This window comes from Tamandua tetradactyla, chromosome 5, assembly GCF_023851605.1.
Source record: "Tamandua tetradactyla isolate mTamTet1 chromosome 5, mTamTet1.pri, whole genome shotgun sequence".
Lineage (NCBI taxonomy): Eukaryota > Metazoa > Chordata > Mammalia > Pilosa > Myrmecophagidae > Tamandua > Tamandua tetradactyla.
Window position 1 is genome coordinate 20,733,389 of NC_135331.1, and position 24,126 is coordinate 20,757,514.

At 39.8% G+C, this 24,126-nt stretch overlaps 2 protein-coding genes across 4 annotated transcripts in view; one reads left to right on the forward strand and one right to left on the reverse strand.

Moving 5' to 3' along the window:
* The window catches only part of DYNLL1 (dynein light chain LC8-type 1), a 34,739-nt gene extending 31,546 nt beyond the window's left edge, over positions 1-3,193 (forward strand). Inside the window, exons 1-3 of one of the 3 annotated variants that reach the window (XM_077160031.1) lie at positions 732-882; positions 1,125-1,262; positions 2,756-3,193. In XM_077160031.1, the coding sequence (XP_077016146.1) occupies positions 1,131-1,262; positions 2,756-2,893 (270 nt within the window). In that variant the 5' untranslated portion in view covers positions 732-882; positions 1,125-1,130 and the 3' untranslated portion in view covers positions 2,894-3,193. Of the gene's footprint in view, positions 1-731; positions 883-903; positions 1,004-1,124; positions 1,263-2,755 lie in introns of those variants that run through there. The other 2 variants (XM_077160034.1, XM_077160032.1) reach the window with 2 other exon arrangements.
* Positions 3,194-4,674: 1,481 nt separating this feature from the next.
* On the reverse strand, positions 4,675-22,784 carry COQ5 (coenzyme Q5, methyltransferase). The gene is made up of 7 exons (XM_077160024.1): positions 22,537-22,784; positions 18,529-18,678; positions 11,994-12,215; positions 8,740-8,846; positions 6,079-6,167; positions 5,366-5,477; positions 4,675-5,283 (listed from the first exon to the last, which is right to left on the reverse strand). Exons 1-7 carry the CDS (start codon positions 22,736-22,738, stop codon positions 5,182-5,184), a joined length of 984 nt encoding a protein of 327 aa, XP_077016139.1. The 5' UTR covers positions 22,739-22,784; the 3' UTR covers positions 4,675-5,181.
* Between the last annotated feature and the right edge of the window lie 1,342 nt (positions 22,785-24,126).

Genomic DNA, 24,126 nt, shown 5'->3' on the forward strand with positions numbered 1-24,126 from the left:
CACTCTTGGAGATGATTTCTTAATTCAGAAAGAAACCCCTTTCACGTTCTGAAAACAATTCCTCAATTCCGATGCTCTCCCTTCGCCCAGGTATTTTAGATCATGATCAGCTACATAATTTTACGGGGCCTAGTGCAAAATGAAAATGCAGGGTCACTTGTTAAAAAATAATATTAAGAATTTCAAGACTGAGACCACGGAGTATTGAGCCAAGCTCGGGTCCCCTCTAAATTCGGGGCTCTGTGTAACTGTGCTGGTCACACGCCCATGAAACCCGACGGCTTCAGAGAGACACTTTCAGAGAAGGACGAGGTCCCTCAGGCAATTTGTAAATTCCTCAGACCTGCAGTTAGGGGGGGATGGAGGGGGAGGGGAAAGGGTGTTGGACACCCAAATTCCCAAGATGGTCCTCATTGAAGGACACACCCTGGGACGACCTCCTTGAACTTGGGATCACTTTCCTTGGCCGGGCAGAAGCTTCCTTCGCACCTACACGAGTCGGCTGGGTGGGCCTCACAACCCCGCCCCGGCTCCACCTTCTGGGTGTGTGGGCCTCACCGCGTGCGGCCCATTGCCCGGGCAACAGACGCCGTGAGCGGTGCATTGTGGTCTGCAACAAAATGCAGGCGAAATGTCCTGGGGGAACCATTGATTCCGCAGACCAATAGGAGAGTCTTGGGGGCTGCGCCAAGCCAATAGGGAAGGGCGGTTGGGGGCGGGGCTGGCGGGATCAGGGCGGGGCCTGGACACTAGGTGGCGGCGGCTGGCGTGCCGCGGCTTAGATGCGCCACGGCTTCGGTAGCGACGGCACCTCTTACCAGGCCTGAGCTGTGTTAGCCCCTCCCCCAGGAGACCGTTGCACTCGGCCAACTCTGCTCTTCGGTGAGAGACTCAGGGACTCCGGGGCCTTCGCTGCCTGGTTTTGTTCCCCGCCGAACCTCTCCCGCCGTGTGGTCCTGGTGACCCGCGTGTCCTGAGAAGTCGGGAGGGGAGCACCGCCGGGGTGTGGCGCGGGGCCGGGTGGGGACGGGCAGAGAAGGCCGGGGCGCGGGGGAAGCCGGTTTCTCTGAGGTGCGACCCACACCCCAACTCTCACTAGCCCCCTGGCCTGGTTCGTTCCTCAGGTAACCATGTGCGACCGGAAGGCCGTGATAAAAAATGCGGACATGTCGGAGGAGATGCAACAGGATTCGGTGGAGTGCGCTACTCAGGCGCTGGAAAAATATAACATAGAGAAGGACATTGCGGCCCATATCAAGAAGGTGAGGAAGGGCCGCAGAGGGTCGGGCGAGTCACAACTTAGTTTCCTCTCGCGTTCCTGGGTCCCCAGAGCGCCTGGCCGAGCACCTTGGGGCGCGCAGGGCGGCTCGGGAGCGTAGAGGTTTCCAGAAAAGACGCAAACGAATTTTGCGCTCCTGTCGGGAAGAGCAGACCCTCGCGGCGCGAAGTTTTTTTTTAATTAACGCAGCTCCGCGGGGAAAAGCGCCACCTAGCAACGGTTTCTAGGATCAGGGAGCAGCGGTTCCCCCTTTCTGCATGATTCCTGAGCCAAAGATCCATCTGGGTGTTCCGAACGGAGCGGGGAGCTGCGTGGGTGTTTCCAGCCGGGCCCGAGGGAGATCTTGCCAGCCTTCCAGTGGGGACCTATTCGGCATTTGAGGGGAAGTGGGTGGTGGCGGTTGGGGGCTGGGATGGGGGCTTGGTAAATGTTAGTCTGTAGAAAGCTGAAGGGACTGACGCCTTCTGTTGTTTGCTGGAACGAAAGGAAGCTGGCAGCCCAAACTGTGGGAGGGCTCCAGTCAAGAATGAGAAGATGAAGGACTTGGGGTGGAACAGAAACAACTTTTTTGACAGAGGAGTGCGAACACCTAGCTTGTAAAAAAGTCAGTTTCCTTAAGAGATTTTTCACTCTGCATGCAATATAAGCAGCCAAATTTTGTGTAACTCGCCACAAAAACCTGTAAGAATTTTACAAAGATTAGCTTTGGCTCCTGCCTACACAGCCCCCCTAGTGAAGAAATTGATGCAGACATACGACCCTATTAGGCCCAGTCCCGAGGCCCCCTTGTATGACTGGGGAGGGGTAAAGAAAGTTCTTGCAACTTGCCATTCTTGTGCATAAGGATAGGTGTGGAAAGGAGGACTATCTAAATTAAAGTTAAGAGTACCATTTGATTGTCAATCTCCTTCCAGTTGTTTTTTTTTTTTGCAGGGGCAGTGGTATTTTAAGTGCCTTGTCCCCTTTAAGTTTTGATGGACAATGCTTTGGTTTAGATGCTGTTTGAGAATTTGTCTTATTGAAAGTCTATTACTGTTCTGAATGAGACAGGAGTGCAGTTAAGGTCTTCATGATAAGGAATGAATTTAGTAGGGTATTTTGGACCAAATATTTTACCATTTTCTTGGTTTTTGGTGCATGGCAGGTACAGTAGGATAGTTTAGTTCCATTTACACATAATAACGTGACAAGCTACAACTGTTGGTATCACACACCGTCAAGAATAAAGGTATGAAACTGGAGTTGCTATTATAACAAAGCACCCTGTCTTTGTGGCTGTACTTTCTGCCATTTTATCTCCTCAGCCCCCATTCCCAGTTTAGTTCAGACTGTAGATTTACTTGCATTATTGCATTCTGCAGGCGAGTTGCTGAGGCTGATGGGCCTCCTTTCTGCCCTTACAGACTCCGCTTATACAAGAAGCAAAGTGTGACTTCTGGTTTAGCACTAAAATTTAGTGTTTTGTTTTTTTTCCAGGAGTTTGACAAGAAGTACAATCCCACCTGGCATTGCATTGTGGGGAGGAACTTCGGTAGTTACGTGACACATGAAACCAAGCATTTCATCTACTTCTACCTGGGCCAAGTGGCCATTCTTCTGTTCAAGTCTGGTTAAAGCATGGACTGTGCCACCCAGCTAGTGATCCATCCAAAAACAAGGACTGCAGCCTAAACTCCAAATACCAGAGACTGAAATCCTCAGCCTTGCTAAGGGAACACCTTGATCTCTGAACCTTTATTGTGTTGTTTTGTACAGGGCATTCTCTGTACTAGTTTGTTGTGGTTATAAAACAATTAGCAAAACAGCTTACATTTGTATTTATTTTCTATTTCTTACTTCTCCCTGTCCCATGTATTTTCTTTCAAAATTCATTCCTTTCAAACAAAATAAATCTGTTGGTGATGTGCGTGTTAACTATGATCTGTTCAAATAATGTAGGTCTGAAGATGGCCTATCACTGATCAGGTGACTAAGTAGGGTGAGTCCTTAAGGTGAGATCCTGTGGAATAGCAATAAGTAGCCTATTCAGCACTCTTTCACTCACCTGTTCTGCAGTTGTTGCGTGTGAAGGAGTAATAGAATGCTCATAAGTATATGTTGAGAAATGCATGGCAGAGAAACTCGGACTAAATCTTAAATTCCTAATATACCTTTTCAGTGCTGGTTTTGTTGAATGTTGCTATAAGACTTGTGGGCTTCAATTGTGTTGGTACATGTATATTAATACTCCCTTAGCTAAGCTTTCTACATCTGTAAGATGGAAATAAATTGGGATAGGATAGATGTTTTGCTAGACTGTCATGCTCATCCCAAAAGGGTGCACTGACTATTAAGAGTGGTATTAAAAGGTAAAATAGGAGTTTGAGTGGCAGCATTCTGTGCAGTTCTAGTCTTTTTAAGGAATTTAAATTTCTTTAACCTGTTTTGCTATATTCTAACTAGTTGTGGTCAGAAACTAATTAAATGTGAATTGAGGCTTTTTCATTAAAAGACCCAGTTAAAGGTGTGAATAAGGAGCCTTCATTAAAGATTTCCTGCTGTCAATTTTAGGAAGACTTCAGTCTTTTATATGAAGAAAGGCAAATGTGGGAGACAGCTTTTGTAGGTGGGATGGAAATATGCCAGGGGCTGAAACAACCCACACTCCTCTCGGGAGTCACGGCTTTCTATTTTCCCAAACATTATTTTCAGTGTTTACCTAAGTTGTCACGCAAAGCTGTTTGTTGTAGACCTTGTGTCCATGAGAGCTATGGTATTTCTGAGCAGCCAAGCTACCCCTACGTAGAAGGGGCTAATTGAATTTGATAAGATGCAGGCATCACCTAAGAGCAGTATTAGGCTTGTAACATTTCTTCCAGGTTTATTTCTTTACCAAAATTTATAGTTTGAGAGGTGCCAGTGAGGCTGTGTTACATTACGACTTACTTGGAAGTTTCAAGGTAGAGAGAATTTTTGTCGTTTGTGTGGCAGTTTAAATGGGAGAAGAGTTTATCTTCTTTGCAGATAAGGATGAACTATTTTGGAGTAAGAGTCTGCAATCAGGGTGATTTAAATTTGTGAAGATACAAAAAATGTTCCAACATTTTTTCTATCACCTTTTCCTTTTTAGTGACTTGACTATATTTCTGTTTGAAGACCAGCAGGAACTTATTTGGCCTACTGACCTGTATCAACCTCAACAGCCTTACCACAAAGATAATCTATCTCCAGCAAAGGCCCTAGAGCTGTTCAAAATCTATACAACAGGACATTAGGGGTTCTAATTTGATGTGGCCCATATCCATTGCCAGAATATGGCAGTTTTTAATTACTCTTTCAACAAGTATTTAATGTGTTTTCTTTATGACAGAAACTGAAGATACCCCACTCCCTAAGAAAAAATGACAAACAGCATGCAAATTATAAGCTCATTTACTAGTTCAGCACACAACTCTAGTTATCACTAGCCCTCTGACTTGGGTCTTGGCTTTTGGCCCCAGACTGGTGAAAAACTTGACTGAGGAACAGGAAGTTTCCTGGTTCAATCATTGGATTCAAGTGATCTGTTACCCTTTTGAAAGGCAACATGGAGAAGCTACAAATACATTTAAAACCTGAGGTTTAGTACTGTTTGTTTTGTTCACCTCAATCATACTTTGCACATCCAAGAAAAATGAGCAGGAATTGATTTAAAAAAAAAACCACACCAAATACCCCTGGGAGAAGGTGTGAAGCAGCTCCTGCTGAAATCTGCAATAAAGTGGAAGGAATTTATTTCTTTCACTGAGGTTGGTCACTTCAGAGCATGAGTCCATGGCATACAACTTTAAGAGGAGATGTTCTGCTGATCTCAGCCAGATTATCCTCCAATTCCAGGCTTTCATGAGGATGTGACTGGTTAACACTCGAGGATCAGAAGGGAGTTACAGTTTGAAGCCAGAATGAATGGCCACGATGCCTGAAGTTAGACTTTCATACGTCACTTTCTGGAAACCTGCATCTTCTATCATCAACTTGAACTCCTCCTACAACACAAGGAAAGATACAGCTAGGAATGCCTGGATTTCAGCATTAGAGCCTTTGTTGTGACCTGAAGAAGTTTTGTACCTGGGATGGGAACCGTCGGATGCTCTCTACAAGGTACTGGTAGGATTTCCAGTCTCCTGCAATGACCTCTCCTATAACAGGAATGACCTGAAAGCTATATAGATCGTAAAGCCTAAACAAACAGCAAAAGAGTAAGATTAGAACGTGTCCCAATTTCTCCCAAGGTCTAAGCCTGGGATCACAAATTCAAATGCCTTTAAAGGCCAAGTACTCAAAATAAAGTTGGGCCAGGTGAAAAATCTATAGGGAGTAATGAGGAAGTTGTGAACAGGTACAGTTAGGAAGTATCATAAAGTGGAGAAAGGGCAGCTACTACTCAGCTCTAGGATTATTGCCATGTGGAAATATGGAAACCAGGGTTGCCATGCAGTCTGATTTTCAATGAAGCTGGAAATCCAGATTTTTATGTAAAATGTCCTGATTTTTAAATATGGATAACTAAGTCAATTTCTTAAAATATCATGTGAGTCAAACAAATACATATGTGGGCTGACTGAAGCCACTGGTTCTTGGTTTGTGACTCTTCTGGCCTAGTGTTGTCATTTGGAATTGGCTGACGTCTCACTCAGGAGACACCATCCCTCAGGGTCTCTGAACTATGAAGGCAGGAGAGTTCAAAGCTTACGGGCTATTTTCTTTCCATTTTGGAGTGGAAAACCCTTAGACAATCAAGCAATCAAGCAATAAAAATAAAAACTCTTAACAATTCCAACCTGGATATGAGGGGATTGTTCACTTGGCTAAACTCCAGACAGAGAAACCGTCCCCCTTGTTTCAGTACCCGATGGGCTTCCTGGAGTGCCTGAGTGAGACAAGGAACAACGGGATACATTCCTCAGTTGACCTCATTCAGTTCCATGAGGCTGAGACAGCTTTAGCTTCTGTTGCTATTATAAAAGTTATTTCCCCACCTTGTTGTTCAAGATGTAGTGGAGAGGCTGGAGGGAATTGCCTGAAAATGTAGTGCTGTGTTCCAGTAGCCATGTTTCTTGATGATGATTGAACAATGATATAGCTTTCACAATGAGACTCTGTGAATGTGGAAACCTTATGTCTGATGCTCCTTTTAGCTACTATATCAACAGAAGAGTAGAACATATGCAATAAAAATAAATAATAGGGGGAACAAATGTTAAAATGAATTTAGTGTGTAATAGTGGTAAATGAAAGCAAGGGGTAAGGGGTATGGTACGTATAGTTTTTTTTTCTCTATCATTTTATTTCTTTTTCTGTTGTCTTTTTATTTTTTTTTCTAAATCGATGCAAATGTACTAAGAAATGATGAATATGCAACTATATGATGATATTAAGAATTACTGATTATATATGTAGAATGGAATGATTTCTAAATGTTTTGTTTGTTAATTTTTTTTAATTAATAAAAAAAGTTAAAAAAAAAAAAGTTATTTCCCAAAGATCCTTGTTCACTCTCAGCTGGGAAGCTGTAACAGCAGAAATAACCCTGCCATGTCCTAAACTTTATAGGTATTCTGCTGCACAAGACTCCTAGATTACCTGGAGTAATCTAAATTGAATATAAATTGGTACAATCTCCAAGAGGGCAATTTTAGAATCACCTATTAAAATGTTTATCCTCTTTGATCTAGTAATTCTAGGAATCTTAAAGAAATGCATCTACAGTGGAAATGACAGATATATAGGTTATTCACTGTAATACTGTTTGAACAGAACAAGATTTGAAGCCTCTTAACCGTTATGAGAGACTGGTTAAATTACAGAGTCTCTATACAAATGGAATCTATGCAGCTATTACAAAAAGGAGGGAAGAGTGCTCTTTTATATATGGATGTGGGAAAATCTCTACGATATATCTTTAAGGGGGAAAAAACACTGGGCAAAATGTTTACTATGCTAATTTTATATTAAGAAACAAAGGGTCCTGTTTGGTTAAGGTGTAATGGAGAGGCTGGAGGGAACTGCCTGAAAATGTAGTACTGTGTTCCAGTAGCCATGTTTCTTGATGATGGTTGTATAATGATATAGCTTTCGCAATGTGACTTTTCACACTGTGTGGTTGTGAAAACCTTTTGTCTGATGCTCCTTTTATCTACCTTATCAACGGACGAGTAGAACATATGGATTAAAAACAAATAAATAATAGGGGGAAAAATGTTAAATTTAGTAGATTGAAATGCTAATGATCAATGAAAGGGAGGGGTAAGGGGTATGGTATGTATGAGTTTTTTTTGTTTTTTTTACATTTCTTTTTCTGAATTGATGCAAATGTCTGAGAAATGATCATGATGATTAATATACAACTATGTGATGATTTTGTGAGTTAGTGATTATACAACAAGAATGGAATGATCATATGGTGTTTGTATGTGGTTATGTTTCATTAAAAAAAATGATCATGGTGAAGAATACACAACTATGTCATAATATTGTGAGCCACTGATTGTATACCATGTATGGACTGTATGTTTGTGAAGATCTGTCAATAAAAATATTAAAAATAAAATAAAGGGTGATACAGGGTAGCTCAGTGATAGAATTCTTTCCTGCCATGCAGGAAACCAGGGTTCGATTCCAAGACCCTGCACCTTCCCCCCAAAAAATAAAATAAAATAAAGAAAAAAGGTTATATTTAATATATACAAAATATTTTTGCAAAGATACACAAAATACTGGCGACTGGGAGTGGTAGGAGACAGGGGAGGAGACTTTCTCATGACATACTCTTTTGTACCTTCTGAACCTATTCAAAAAATTTTTTTTTAATAAAAGAAATAATAAATGCTATGGATACAATATAGGTCATAAAAACCAAGCTAAAGAGCACCATTAGGGTGCTCTGAAGCAGAGAAACCAGGGAACTGAACCCCTGTTATAGTAATGAAACTGGGTGCTTTGTACATGGTCTTCAAATATTTTGAATAGAATGCTAAAGCAGAAATAAAGAATTGTATCAGATTAAGAGCTAAATATTCCTTTCTCGCTATAGAGGCACCATGAATCTAGCTACCTTCTGCCATAATAGAGTTTGAGTGCCTTTTTCTGCGTCAGACAACTCCACCTCTGACATGTCTCTGATCTACAAATTTACAGGGTGAGAAAGCTTCACTGGGGAGAAGATGAACCATCAGAGCAAGACTGACAGTCTCAAAGATGTAAACATCAACCCAAGCGACAAAGGCTTCTAGGGGGATCAGCTCTGTGGTTTGGGGATTTTTTTCAATTTAATGATTAGCAAGAGTGGCAGACCTTAAAAGGTCTGAAAGTCATTCCATTTATTCCACTCAAGAGCTGGGCCTGGACAGGACTCTCTCCCTCTTTTCTCATTCACTATGGATCCACTCCAGGAAAACAAATACCCTGAGAGTCACACAAGCCAAGGATGCAACTATTTGTACCCGATCAATGTGTGTGACATTCCGGATCCCAAAGGCAATGGTGTAAACGTCAAACTTGTTGTCATCAAAGGGCAGCTCTTCAGCATCTCCCAAGACCCAAGCAAGCCCTGAAAGAGAAAATCAGTTCTGGGACCTGGCCTGGAGATTATGTTCTCTGTACCCAGGTGCCTCAGAATCCTTCCTTCTCTACTGGATTCCTGGCCACTGACTTCAAGATGACCGCTAATTCTGAGAATCTAAGGCTGGTGTCCTTGAAGTTTAACAAGATCTGAGTCTTCCCCCCAACGCTCTCAGAGTACAATATGATGCTAACGTAGCCATGTCTATCCTCAAACCCTCATATGCAATTTTATCCAAATAAGTGTTTTGTATAGAGCCATATGTTTAAGAGCCCAGTCTTCAGGGTTAGACTGCCTGAGTTCTAATACCAGTTTCATTATAGGGTTGCATTATATAGGCATGACTGGGGGAATCAACACCCATGTAGTTGAACTCAATCTGCTACCCCATGTCCAGCTGACACGATCTGGCTCAAAGCTCCAATACCCTATGCACATGTTTGGTCTTTCTGGTGTGGCCAGCCCCTATCCTGCCATCTCTTTATCATATGAACTATCAGGTATGGTCTCAGGTCCACCATGGATAATAAAGGAAGCACCTATCACTGGAAATTCCAAAGATACAGAGGTTCCCTCTCTAGGAACTAGGGATAAAAACCAGCCAAATTCTTCATTATACTATACTCTTTGACCCAGGTATTTGATTCTTAGGAGGAAACACTGACATTATCATCATAGCTACCACTCACTAAGATCTAACCTCAAGGCAGCATCTGTGCTATCACTTTACATATGTTATCTCATCAAATTCTCATGCCCATTATTACTAGTTATTACTATAGTTATTACTATCATCCCCACATTTCAGATGAGCAGAGAGTACCAGGAAGGAGAAAGAAGCTTGCTTATGGTCACACAGGTGAACTGGAACTCAGGTAAGCAGATACCAGAGCCTAACTTAAAGCAGGTAACAATGGCACATGAACAACTCAGGCAATTGCCTCCTGTTGTTGAGGTGGCTATTACTTACAGATAAGGTAATTAAGACTGAGAGAGTTTAAACATCTGCCCAAGGTTAAATAGTTAGTAAAAAATTAATGGATGTATTTAATAACTTATAAATAAGGATATCATAATGTGCCTCATGCCAAAAATAGGGAAAAATGAAAGATCCTTTGGTTACTGGTTACATGAGTTATGAAGTATCCATATGGAATAGTATCATAAAAAACAATGATCTTAAGGATTTTTTTAATGACATGAAAAACTATTATGCTACAACACGGAATTAAGGTGGAACACTGAAAAGTACATAAAAGGTGATCTCAATTTTGTAAAAAGAAAATAATTAGGAAAAAGACAGGAAGGAAATGTTTAAATATTAGGAGGGGACATCTATGGATATCAGGATTATGTGTTACTTTCTTCTGAATATTTTCAAAATCTGAAGCCCAATATTTCTCTCAAATACATTGCTTTTATAATATGTCAAATCTTTTAAGGGACCTGCTATCAGAACTTCCAGTTGGAGAAGCAACACAGACGGTGCTACACAGAAAATGCCTTCACGCATTAACTTCACATTTATGAAATGATTTCTAGAATCCTCCCACTTAGTTTCAACTCATTTTTGCATGAGATTTTTTTTTCGCAAAGGCAGTATTTTGGAGATTGCTAAAGGCAACGGGAAAGATAATGAAAACTATATTATACAGCACTTAATTGTTCCTGTTCAGTAGAGCTGTATTGGTAATTAGGAGAGCTTGAAAGGCAAGCCATGCTATGGAAGAGGTGGATTCCAGAGACGGAATGTCACCTATCATTTCAGTAACTTTGTTCTCCATTCTTTATGGCTAAGCAGCAGAGAGGAGAAACATGTTGTTTTCAGTAGGAGTAAAGCAACACAGAGCCTTTGTCTAAAAGTACCACAGACCGACTCCTGATTGGCATATATGGTTAACAAAAGAGTCCTTCAACTTGAGGGTCAGTGGGCTGTGGGTCATCTAGGCAGCTGCTTCTAGGGGCAGTAAGAGGAGGAAGAACTGAGTAAAGTAACCATACATGCTAGGGGAAAGGCGGTCCGGAGAAAGGAGAGAAATGCTGATGTTGACCGAGAGACTTCATTTTCTTTGTTGCATAGCACTGCCTCTGAGAATGGTTGCCTGTAGTGCCTGATGAGCTTGGGGCTCTGAAAAACTGGAAATGGTGTAGCTCCCAGGATCATTAATTTTACTTGAAAAACTGCTGGGAAAAGTACTTTAAAATATTAAAATAAACAGAAAGCCAAAGGTACAACTGATATTTTTAAGAGAGAGCACAAATCATCCCCAATACTTTGGACTTGCATTGGGCTCCCTCCTAGAAACATGCAGTCACACTCCCTGCTGTTCAGAGGACTGCACACAGGAATTGGTTAGGTCCTCTGAGAAGCAAATTGCTGAGGTGGCTGTAGGTGTACAGAAGTTATTTTTTGTGGGGGCAACACCTGGGAAAGATAAAAAAAAGAACAAGCAAAACCGAGCGGGGAAAGCCTTTAGACGCCATGCAGAGCTGATGAAATCGCATCCTACTCAACAGGGAGCACTGCAGTGAGGACTACCTATTAAGAGTGTCCAGATCCAGCGCTCAGTTGCTGGCTGGGGGCTGCTAGGGAAGAAGAGGCTGCTCTCGGCATGAAATCTGAGGGAGATCTGGAAGGTGCTAAAGCTGTCGGCTAACTGTGCTCCTTATGGCCAAACAGAATGGCAAAGTTCTTTCTTTATGGGAGATCCAAGTAGTGCACCTGCTTGGCTTCCACATCAATCAAACCATCCTAGCGCTGACAGGGTCATCTGAGAGCTGTCGGGAATTGAAAGCAAACCTTCTGTTCAGGGCTCAAGAGCTGAGATCAGAAGATTCAGCTCCAATGTGGGATTTGCCTTTTAAAAGCTGTGTGGCTTAAGTAAGATACTTAAGTAAGATGTGGACAAATAAACTCACGCAGCTTTATCTTTCCTGTCACATGAAGCTGGTATGCTAACTTACTAGGTTGCTGAACAAATGAAAATGACAACATATAAACTGGATTGTGCCAAGCAAATTAACTTCAACTCCTGCCTAAAAGCTGGAAAATGAAGCATGCCAATATTCCTTACACATTCTGTGTTATTTTATAAACACAAACACTTCTTCTCTGTCTACTTTCTGTGGACTTACCAGCTTTGTATCCTTGAGCCTGGGCTTTCTGCTTTCCAACTTTTAGCATCTCCTTATTGATGTCACAGATCATTACACGGGAACCACCCAAGGAATCCTCTTCATTCTGGTACTTTTTGGCAATTTCTTCCCAGGATAAATTTTGTTGGGCCCTTAACTGCCTCTTCTGTTTTCCCTGATGTTGTGCCTGAATGTAATTAAGGAACCGGAATGCAATGTCACCTGTGGGAAGCCAACAGGAAGAAAGATGCAAAAAAACCAAAAAGGAAAAACAAAACAAAAGACAGCATTTCCTAAAACTAAAAGGAGAAATAAAGGTAGAGGCGTTGAAGAGTGCATGAAAACTGAAGTTTCTACTCATCTCAAGATGGAATTTTTTTTTTAAAGTAACATTTTAACTTCTGAGATTCTATAAAAGCCTTTTCAAGCAAAAAGGCAAACAACCCAATAAAAAAATCAGCATTTCTCCCAAAGAACTTATACAAACAGCAATAAACACAGGAAAGAAAGATTTCAACATCATTAATCATTAGGGAAATGTAAATCAAAACTACTATGAGATACCTCATACCCTCTAGAGTGTTTATTATTTAAAAAAAAGGAAAACAACAAGTGTTGGTGAGGATGTGGACAAATAAACTCACGCAGCATTGGTGAGAATATAAAATGGTGCAGCTGCTGTGGAAAAGTTTGGTGGTTCCTCAGAAAGTTAAACACAGACTTACCATATGACCTGGCAATTCCATTTCTAGTTATACATCCAAAAGAAATGTCATATTGTATGTTGATTGGTTTTACCAATAAAAATTTTAAAAATTTAAAAATTAAAAAAAAATGAAAGCAGCGAATTAAACAGATACTTGTATACCAATGTTCACAGGAGCGTTATTAACAAGAGCCAAAAGGTAGAAGCAACCCAAGTGTCCATTAATGGATGAATGGACAAACAAAATGTGATTATATATATATCATACAGTGGAATATTATTCAACCTAAAAAGAAATTTAAGTTCTGATAAATCCTACAAAATGTGTGGATCTTGAAGACATCATGTTGAGTAAATTAAGACACAAAGGGACAGACATTGTATGATTCCGCTTATATTCATAACTAGAATAGGCAAATTCATAGAGACAGAAAGTAAAGTACCAATTACAGGGGGTCAGGGGTAATGGTAATAAGGATATAATGCTTAATGAGTACAGGGTTTCTATTTAGGGTTGTGGGCAAGTTCTGATAATGAATGGTGGTGAGGGAAGTGTTACATTGTGAAAATGTGATTAATCACTGAATGGGATATTTGGGAGGGGTTGAGATAGGAAATATGTTTTATATATGTTTTCACAATTCAAAAGAAAAGTGGAACTAAAGAGACAATGACAATTAAATGCAATACAAGATCCTGCATGGCCGAAAAGGCCCAAGAGGACATTATTAGGTCATTTGAAAAGCTAGAATACAGACTGCAAGCTTTATTTCAATGTTAAAGTTCTTGATAACTGTATTTAAGGTAGTTATATAAGTGAATATCACTGTACATAGGAAATGTACATGGAAGTATTATGTATTTAAGGAGCATGATGTCTACAACCTACTCTCACATGTTTAGAGACTAGATGGATGGATAGATAGACAAACAGATGGACTGATAGACTGACTGATGGGTATCTAGGCTGATACAGCAAATGCAGCAAAATGTTAAACCTGGTGGATCTAGATATCTGGGGGTATATGCTGGAGTTCTCTGTTGAGTTTTGTATTATTTTTGTAACTGTCTTATAAGTTTGAAATTCCTTTACATACCAAATTTATAATGATACTCATACCCCCACCTCTGCTTGCCTACATACTTCTATCATTTTCATAGTTCCTCACAGATTTTTGTAATTTGGAGTACAATATTTTATTTTTTGTTCCATCATCTACAGACAGTATCTTTTGACTCCTTTTAACATTACATCAGATAAACTTTTACCTTGTCAAGATTGATAACATTTACTCTTTATTCTATAGCTATAATTAGCCTTCCATGCTTTGTTGATGGTTTGAGTCTAAAAGCTGAAATCAAAAGGGTTTTAATTATTGTGACAATGGGCAGGCCACAGTGGCTCAGCAGGCAGAGTTCTCACCTGCCATGCAAGAGACCCGGGTTCAATTCTCAAAGCCTGCCCATGAGAAGAAAAAAAAAATCATTATTGTGATAATGATCTCTAGGATTAGGATCACATTTCCTTTCTTATAATACTGTTTCCTTTTCTTTTTTCCTTGAACTATTAGCAGGAAATACACCCTTAAGTTTTTTCCATTTCTGTATCTCAACCAAAAGGGGGAAGAGTAAAATGAGACAAAATAAAGTGTCAGTGGCTGAGAGATTCCAAACAGAATCGAGAGGTTATCCTGGAGGTTATTCTTATGCATTAAATAGATATCACCTGTTTAGTTAAGGTGTGATGAAGAGGCTGAAGGGAACTGCCCAAAAATGTATTTAAACATTACATGCCCAACATGTTAAATACATGCCCAACATGGCTCCGGTGGCCATGTTGCTTGAAGATAATTGTATGATGAGATGGTTGTTGCAGTGTGACTATGTGGTTGTGAGAGCCTTGTGTGATGCTCCTTTTGTCTACCTTATAGATGGACAAGTAAAAGATATGAATTAAAAATAAATAATAGGTAACAAAGATTAGAGCAGAAATAAATGAAATTGAAAACATGAAAACAATAGAGAAAATCAATAAGACCAGAAGTTGGTTCTATGAGAAAATCAATAAGATTGATGGGCCCTAGCAAGATTGACAAAAAGAAGAGAGAGGACGCAAATAAATAAGATCAGAAATGGAAGAGGAGACATAACCACTGACCTCACAGAAATAAAGGAGGTAATAACAGGATACTATGAACAACTTTACGCTAATAAATACAACAATGTAGATGAAATGGACAAGTTTCTAGAAAGGCATGAACAACCTACTTTGACTCAAGAAGAAATAGATGACCTCAACAAACCAATCACAAGTAAAGAAATTGAATCAGTCATTCAAAAGCTTCCCCAAAAGAAAAGTCCAGAAAACCAGACTTTGGCTTCACATGTGAATTCTACCAAACATTCCAGAAAGAATTAGTACCAACTCTGCTCAAACTCTTCAAAAAAATCGAAGTGGAGGGAAAGCTACCTAATTCATTCTATGAAGCCAACATCACCCTCATACCAAAACCAGGCAAAGATATTACAAAAAAAGAAAACTACAGACCAATCTCTCTAATGAACACAGATGCAAAAATTCTCAACAAAATTCTAGCAAATCGAATCCAGCAACAAATTAAAAGAATTATACATCATGACCAAGTAGGATTCATCCCAGGTATGCAAGAATGGTTCAACATAAGAAAATCAATTAATGTAATACACCATATCAACAAATCAAAGCAGAAAAATCACATGATCATCTCAATTGATGCAGAGAAGGCATTTGACAAGATTCAACATCCTTTCCTGTTGAAAACACTCCAGGGGATAGGAATACAAGGGAACTTCCTTAAAATGATAGAGGGAATATATGAAAAACCCACAGCTAATATCATCCTCAATGGGGAAAAACTGAAAACTTTCCCCCTAAGATCAGGAACAAGACAAGGATGTCCATTATCACCACTATTATTTAACATCGTGTTGGAGGTTCTAGCCAGAGCAATTAGACAAGAAAAAGAAATACAAGGCATCAAAATTGGAAAGGAAGAAGTAAAACTATCACTGTTTGCAGACGATATGATACTATACATCGAAAACCCGGAAAAATCCACAATAAAACTACTAGAGCTAATAAATGAGTACAGCAAAGTAGCAGGTTACAAGATCAACATTCAAAAATCTGTAGTGTTTCTATACACTAGCAATGAACAAGTTGAGGGGGAAATCAAGAAACGAATTCCATTTACAATTGCAACTAAAAGAATAAAGTACTTAGGAATAAATTTAACTAAAGAGATAAAAGACCTATACAAAGAAAACTACAAAAGACTGTTAAAAGAAATCACAGAAGACCTAAATAGATGGAAGGGCATACCGTGTTTATGGATTGGAAGACTAAATATAGTTAAGATGTCAATCCTACCTAAATTGATTTACAGATTCAATGCAATACCAATCAAAATCCCAACAACTTATTTTTCAGAAATAGGAAAAACAATAAGCAAATTTATCTGGAAGGGCAGGGTGCCCCGAATTGCTAAAAACATCTTGCGGAAAAAAAACGAAGCTGGAGGTCTTGCACTGCCGGACTTTAAGGCATATTATGAAGCCACAGTGGTCAAAACAGCATGGTATTGGCATAAAGATAGATATATCGACCAATGGAATCGAATAGAGTGCTCAGATATAGACCCTCTCATCTATGGACATTTGATCTTTGATAAGGCAGTCAAGCCAACTCACCTGGGACAGAACAGTCTCTTCAATAAATGGTGCCTAGAGAACTGGATATTCATATGCAAAAGAATGAAAGAGGACCCGTATCTCACACCCTATACAAAAGTTAACTCAAAATGGATCAAAGATCTAAACATTAGGCCTAAGACCATAAAACAGTTAGAGGAAAATGTAGGGAGATATCTTATGAAACTTACAATTGGAGGCGGTTTTATGGACCTTAAACCTAAAGCAAGAGCACTGAAGAAAGAAATAAATAAATGGGAGCTCCTCAAAATTAAACACTTTTGTGCATCAAAGAACTTCATCAAGAAAGTAGAAAGACAGCCTACACAATGGGAGACAATATTTGGAAACGACATATCAGATAAAGGTCTAGTATCCAGAATTTATAAAGAGATTGTTCAACTCAACAACAAAAAGACAGCCAACCCAATTACAAAATGGGAAAAAGACTTGAACAGACACCTCTCAGAAGAGGAAATACAAATGGCCAAAAGGCACATGAAGAGATGCTCAATGTTCCTGGCCATTAAAGAAATGCAAATCAAAACCACAATGAGATATCATCTCACACCCACCAGAATGGCCATTATCCACAAAACAGAAAATGACAAGTGCTGGAGAGGATGCAGAGAAAGAGGCACACTTATCCACTGTTGGTGGGAATGTCAAATGGTGCAACCACTGTGGAAGGCAGTTTGGTGGTTCCTCAAAAAACTGAATATAGAATTGCTATACGACCCAGCAATACCATTGCTAGGTATCTACTCAGAGGACGTAAAGGCAAAGACACAAACGGACATTTGCACACCAATGTTTATAGCAGCATTATTTACAATTGCAAAGAGATGGAAACAGCCAAAATGTCCATCAACAGAAGAGTGGCTAAACAAACTGTGGTATCTACATACAATGGAATATTATGCAGCTTTAAGACAGGATAAACTTATGAAGCATGTAATAACATGGATGGACCTAGAGAACATTATGCTGAGTGAGACTAGCCAAAAACTAAAGGACAAATACTGTATGGTCCCACTGATGTGAACCAACATTCGAGAACAAACTTGGAATATGTCATTGGTAACAGAGACCATCAGGAGTTAGAAACAGGGTAAGATAGTGGGTAATTGGAGCTGAAGGGATACAGACTGTGCAACAGGACTAGATACAAAAACTCAAAAATGGACAGCACAATACTACCTAATTCTAATGTAATTATGTTAAAACACTGAATGAAGCTGCATCTGAGCTGTAGTTTTTTGTTTGTTTGTTTGTTTGTTTTTATATATATTTTTTGTATTTTAAATTTTTTTCTCTATATTATCATTTTATTTCTTTTTCTGTTGTCTTACTATTTCTTTTTCTAAATCGATGCAAATGTACTAAGAAATGATAATACATATATGATGATATTAAGAATTACTGATTGCATATGTAGAATGGTATGATTTCTAAATGTTGTGTTAGTTAATTTTTTTTAATTAATAAAATAAATAAATAAATAATAGGGGGAACAAATGTTAAAATAAATTTAGTAGATTGAAATGCTGGTGATTGGTGAAGGGGAGGGATACGGGGTATCGTATGTATGAATTTTTTCTGTTTTTTTTATTGCTTTTTCTGAATTGATGCAGATGTTCTAAGAAATGATCATGATGATGAATATACAACTATGTGATGATAGCGTGAGTTATTGATTATATAACAAGAACGGAATGATCATATGATAAGATTGTGTTTGTATGTGGTTATGTATCATAAATAAAAAATAAATAAATTAAAAAAAAGGATTGTTTGTACATTGTTTTATGAATAAAAAAAAGTCAGATGGTGAAACATCAGAGGGGTGAAAAATCGGTCTCTTTATTTTGTAATCCTGTGCATTTTAGAAAAGTGACAAGCACAAAGCTGATATTCTATGCTTTTGATCAGTATTTAATCATAATGAAAAAAAAGCGCACATTTCTCAGAAGTTATAAATGTATCAATTTTCAGTTACAATCCTCAACCTAATAGTAGATGAGCTAGCTTATTCCAACAAGAGACTGATTTGTGTACAAGATGCTCAGTGGTACCCAAGAATACCAAACTGAACATTACCTGTGCCTCCAGCAACATCAAGCAGCTGGGTCCCAGGAAATGGGTGCATCTTCCAGAGTAGCAAATCCTTCCAAACACGATGGATACCAAGACTCATCATGTCATTCATCACATCATACTTCTTGGCCACATTTTCAAACACCTGGTAGACTGACATGGGAGAGAAACGGCACAATGGTGCTGTTAATAGGATTAAACTTGGACAAGTGCTAAATGAAAAAGCAGAAACTGTTTTTTGCCTCTCCTGAAATTGCCTGTCTTTGCAAGGCCAAGCTCAGCTATAATTTGATGCCCAAATCTAAAGCTTAAAATTACCCCTTTCAAAAGAGGCTTCAAAGTACTTCATGTGAGAAATCCAGTTATTTTCTGCTATCTTAGTTATCGTTATCTAGGATCTTTTCCTTATAATAATATCATGCAAATACATGGTACTAAATGGGTGCTTCCGTTTCTTGGAGAAATGGAGGCAGAGGGGGTGGATTATAACAATCTTTTCTAATAGCTATAATAAAAGACAACAAACTCCATTAGGAAGACATGTGACTAATGGAATGGAAGACCTCAGATCATTCCTGACTCCATTCCTAGAAGAACCTCAGATACAATTCGGTGGGAAGACTGATGGCTAGATGTGAATCAGGACCATGTCACAACGTGGAGGGTCTTCATAGATCTTCTTTATTGGATCAAGATAGAATGTGGAAACCGGGACAGCTGCAGGCAGAAGGAATCTGCTATCTAAGATACTTGGAATAGTTTCCTCTTACAGCACAGGCTATATTGAATATATCTGGACCTCAATTTCTCCATCCATAAGATGAGAATATCAGTGCCAGCCTCCTACATTCCTGCAGTAAGGCTGTCTTAGGTAACAAAGGGGGAGATGCTATAAGTTTCTTAGATAAAATATGCTACATAGATCCAAAACATCACAGTCCTGTGCTGTGTTAGCAGATAAAGGATCCTGACTCCTGAATGCCTATTCTCAACCCTGTGAGCTCCAAGCTTGTTCTTTTCTTTTGAACTACTTTTGGGGTATCTGAGGGGCACCATGTCTCAATTAACTGAGCACAGGCAGTGCTTCCTTTACACAATTCTGATGTGCACAAATTTCAGTTACCAGAGTCCAGTTAAATAAAGCCAAGCTCCTAACAGCATGACTCAAATTTCACTTACCATGGTATATTGTACAACAATACACATTTCACTGCTAGTTCTACAGGGCACAAGTTATTACATAAATAACAGATGTGCATCATGATCAGTTACCAATCACATCACTTCAATCAAAGTCTGTGACTGGTCACAGTCCTTAAATTAGTTCACATAGTTCACACACAGCAAAAAAAACACAACAAAAACCAAAAAAAAAAAAACCCAGCATATAGTTACGCTGTTTTCTCATCTCTTGGTGACATTTTATAAAAATGGGTAACTGAAACAGGGAATTTGCTAACTGTGGTAGTTGGATTCACTTGTCAACTTGGCCAAGTGAACGTGCCTAGTTCTGTTGCTGTGGACATGAGCCAATGGTATGTGAACCTCATCTGTTGCTCATTACATCTGCAGTCGGCTAGGAGATGTGCCTGCTGCAATGAATGATGTTTGAGTTAATTGGCTTATGCTCAAATGAGAGAGCTCAATGTAGTACAGCCCAAGCAGCTCAGCATACCTCATCTCAGCACTCACAGTTCAGCCCAGGCCTTTGGAGATGCAGAAAGAAATCACCCTGGGAAAAGTTGCTGGAACCCAGAGGCCTGGAGAGAAGGCCAGCAGAGATTACCCTGAGCCTTCCCACGTAAGAAAGAACCTCAGATGTAAGTTAGCTGCCTTTCCTCTGAAGAACTAATGAAATAACCCCCCTTTTATTAAAAGCCAATCCGTCTCTGGTGTGTTGCATTCCAGCAGCTAGCAAACTAGAACACTTAACTAAGATGAAAGTGCAGCAAATGAATGAAAACTGATAATGCTAGAAGTAAAATTAGAATTGAATGTCAATGGGGTGATAAAAGAAACAACAGATCATAGGAATCGAAATTGCGCCACTCAAAAGACTCTAGGTATGGAGTCAAAGGATAACGAAAATTAACTTACTGACATAATGGGGAATATGGAATGTAGATGTGATGACATGGATGATGTCCCAGAGGAAGTGATGCTAGAAAAAGTTTTCACATTAAAGGAACTCTTTTTTTTTCACATGGGCTGGCATGGGAATCGAACCCGGGTCCTCTGGCATGGCAGGCAAGCATTCTTGACTGCTGAGCCACTGTGGTCCACCCAAAGGAACTCTTGGAGATCATCCATGACATCGAAACATAAAGGATAAAATGCTGGAAGTTGATTGAAATTTAGAAGGGAGTAGGACAATTTGCAAAAGCATAGAAAAGATGCTTACTCCTTATAAGTGCTATGACAAGAAGGTAGCAAGCAATATTCAAACTATTCTTGATAACTTTTTACAATGAAATAAAACACTTTAATTCTCAATATTCCTAATGTTTTAAATAACTGTGTACTAAATAAATATTCATCTTACTATATTTTTTCATTTTCTCTACATTTATAAATGAAAGTAAGAGTTATTAATGTTTGACAAAAAAATTTAAGGTTACAGAACAATTGTAACTTTTCCCACTGATGAAAATCACTGTGCATCATTTCAACTTGTATGGTCAGTTTTACATTCCTGTATGACTATGTAAAATGAGGACTGCCTGTACTTCAACCTCAGTTCTCAATCTGGAAGCCACATTTGTCTCTATCAGTAACTCCTCCCCGGCTTGTCATTGTGTTAAATATTGTTTATACACTGTAAAGCACAATGCAAAGGTTAAGCATTATTGTTATTGTTATTAAATAGTGGATAGGAGGATAAGCTTAAGAAGCTACCCACGTGGGTTTAAATCTCACCTCTGCCACTTATTAGCAGTTTCTTGGGCAAATGACTTAATATCTCTGTTTACAGATTACTTGTTTATAAAAAGCAGAGCTAGTAGCTCCTAGCTCATAGGGCTGTACTTACAATAATTAACGTTAAGTATTTTAAAAGGTTCCAGGCCATCAATGAATGAATGTTATTGTTGTACTTTGTTATTTCACTCTATGAGCAGTTATGGAATTCCTACTGTGTATCAGGCCCACAGTAGGAGGATACAGAAATAAGTAAGCTACTGTCCTAGCTTTCCGGGGATTCACACTCCAGTGATAATTTGAATTCAATGTTCAAAGAGTTACAAAAATTATTCTCCTGGTGATTTTAGGGCCAGGTGACTGAAGTTTCAGAGCCTCACTATATCCATCTGTAAAATGGGTTCAATATCTTCTTCATTATGAATGATAGTTAATTTAAAAACAGATTTTTTCCTTTTCCACACCGGTGGCACAGTGCTGGACACAAAGAAACTGCCTACTGAGCAATTACTAAGTGCTAAGCAGTGTTCAAAGTGCTTTAATGTATTGTTATCTAATCCTCACATGAACTCTCTAAGGGATTACCATTATTCCTATTTCGAAAATTTGTAAACCGTGGCACAGAGAAGACAGTTTCCTTCCTATACTATTAAAAAAAAAAAAAAAAAAAAAAGCCTTCCCTTTACCAAGAGGTTAAGATCCTGGGTTCTGGAGTCAGACAAAACTGAGTTGGAATACTGGTACTGCCACTTACTAAGTATATTACATTGAGCAAATTATCGCTTAACCTCTAAGCCTCAATTTCCTCATATGTAGTAACATGGGGATAGTAATATCCACTATGGGAAAGTTGACATAAGAATTGGAAATGATGCCTACAAAGATTCTGCACGGTGCCTAGAACATCATAAGCAGTGGACTGATGAGATTGCTAGTTTTGCGAGGTCAGGATGGGGGAACTCCCGAGGTCAGGACTACACCAGCTACCGCACAGGAGTTAACACGACTTGAAATCAACGCTCAGTTGTGTAGAAGAAAGTAGAGAGCGGACGGTCAGACCCCACTCCCAACCTTTTCGCCTCTCGCCCTTTTCACCTTTGTCCCCCTTCTCCTCCTCCGACACCGTTTCAAACCCAAAGTGCGTTTCCGTCGCCCGCTTCTCTTGGGACAAGAGTCGCGAACCGAGAAGGCCCCCGGTCCAGGGCCTAAGAAGTCCCGGCAGCCGACAGATCCCTGGCGCCGGCGACAATCCACGGCCGTAGACGATCCATAAAGCCCAATTCCTGGGGGCCGCCATCTTGACAGTTGGGTGACAGCGGCCGGAGAGTGACGTAGCGTTGCGTCACCAGAGGGCTGACGGCGGCCGGCCGGAGACAATATTCGCTGAGGGAGTCCCGAAATTTACTTAAGGAGCCGAAATCTCTGGAATCGGGAGGCTACTTAGTCTTTGGGTGCCGGAAATCGCTTCCTCTCTAACTTCCCAAATTGATCACATACACATACACACGCTTGCGCTTCAAACATTTCTCGATACCCTTGTCTTCGAATCCTGCCAACCGGTAGTACGAGCACTTGCACAATTCTGTGGCAGAAGGGGGAAACTGAGGTCGGCTGCGGTTAAAAGGCCAAGATCTCAGCGTCAATTCTCACAGTCTTTGGAGCGCAGAAGAATCACCTTGTCTGACTTTAAAATGCAGATTCCTGGGCCCAAATACCATAATTTTTATTTATTGATTGATTGATTTTCGGCATGGGTAGGCGCCGGGAAATGAACCCGGGTCTCCGACATGGCAAGCGAGAACTGTGCCTGCTGAGCCACCGTGGCCCAAATACCAGACATTTTGAATCAGTAAAATCTGATATAGGTCACGGGAATCTTTATCTTAACAAGCTTGTTTTGGCGATTCTGATGAAAAGAATATACAGACCATTCTTGCAAGGAGGAGCTGCTGAAACAGCTAGACGGCCTGAAGGTAGAGCTGTCCTAGGCCAGCACTGCCAAAGTGACAGGCGGCGAGACGGCCAGACTCTCTCCAAGAACCAGGTTGTCTGCAAATCCATTGTCCATATTCTTACCGTCCTTAACCACACTCGGAAGCAGAAACTCAGGAAGTTCTAGGGGGGCAAGAAGTACAAGCCCCTGGATCTGCGGCCCAAAAAACGAGAACCAGAAAAACCAAGAAAGCGGCTGTACCCACTCAGCAGTACGGGGTCAAGGCCTGAGCATCACCGTGTCAATGAAATACAAACTGACGACAACAACAACCAAAAAAAAAAAAAAGCCAAGAAGGGCCCAATTAGAGGATTTCTAAGATTGACTGATTGATTAATTGATTCTTAAATGTCAAGTTAGTAACAACTTCACACCTGTAGTAACTAGAAAAATAAAAGCAAACTAAACTCATAGTGAGCAGAAGGAAGGAAATAGTAAAGATTAGAGTGGAGATAAATGAAATACAGAATAGAAAAACAATAGAGAGAATCAATGAAACTGAAAGTTGGTTCTTAGATCAATAAAATTGTTTAACCTTATTTAAACTGTCAAAGAAAAAAAGAGAAAAGACGCCAATAACTACAGTCAGAAAGAGGGGACATTACTTCCCACCACGCAGGAATAAAAAGGATTATAAGAGAATACTATGAACAATTTTACACCAACAAATTAGATATTCTAGATGAGATGGA

Coding starts and splice junctions, on each gene's coding strand:
- COQ5 (XM_077160024.1), bottom strand. CDS start 22,738: ATGGCGGCCCCCAGGAATTGGGCTTTATGGATCGTCTACGGCCGTGGA. Junction 12,216..18,528: donor TGATGTTGCTGGAGGCACAG/GTAATGTTCAGT, acceptor GGCTTCCCACAG/GTGACATTGCATTCCGGTTC. Junction 8,847..11,993: donor GGCTCAAGGATACAAAGCTG/GTAAGTCCACAG, acceptor TTTCTCTTTCAG/GGCTTGCTTGGGTCTTGGGA.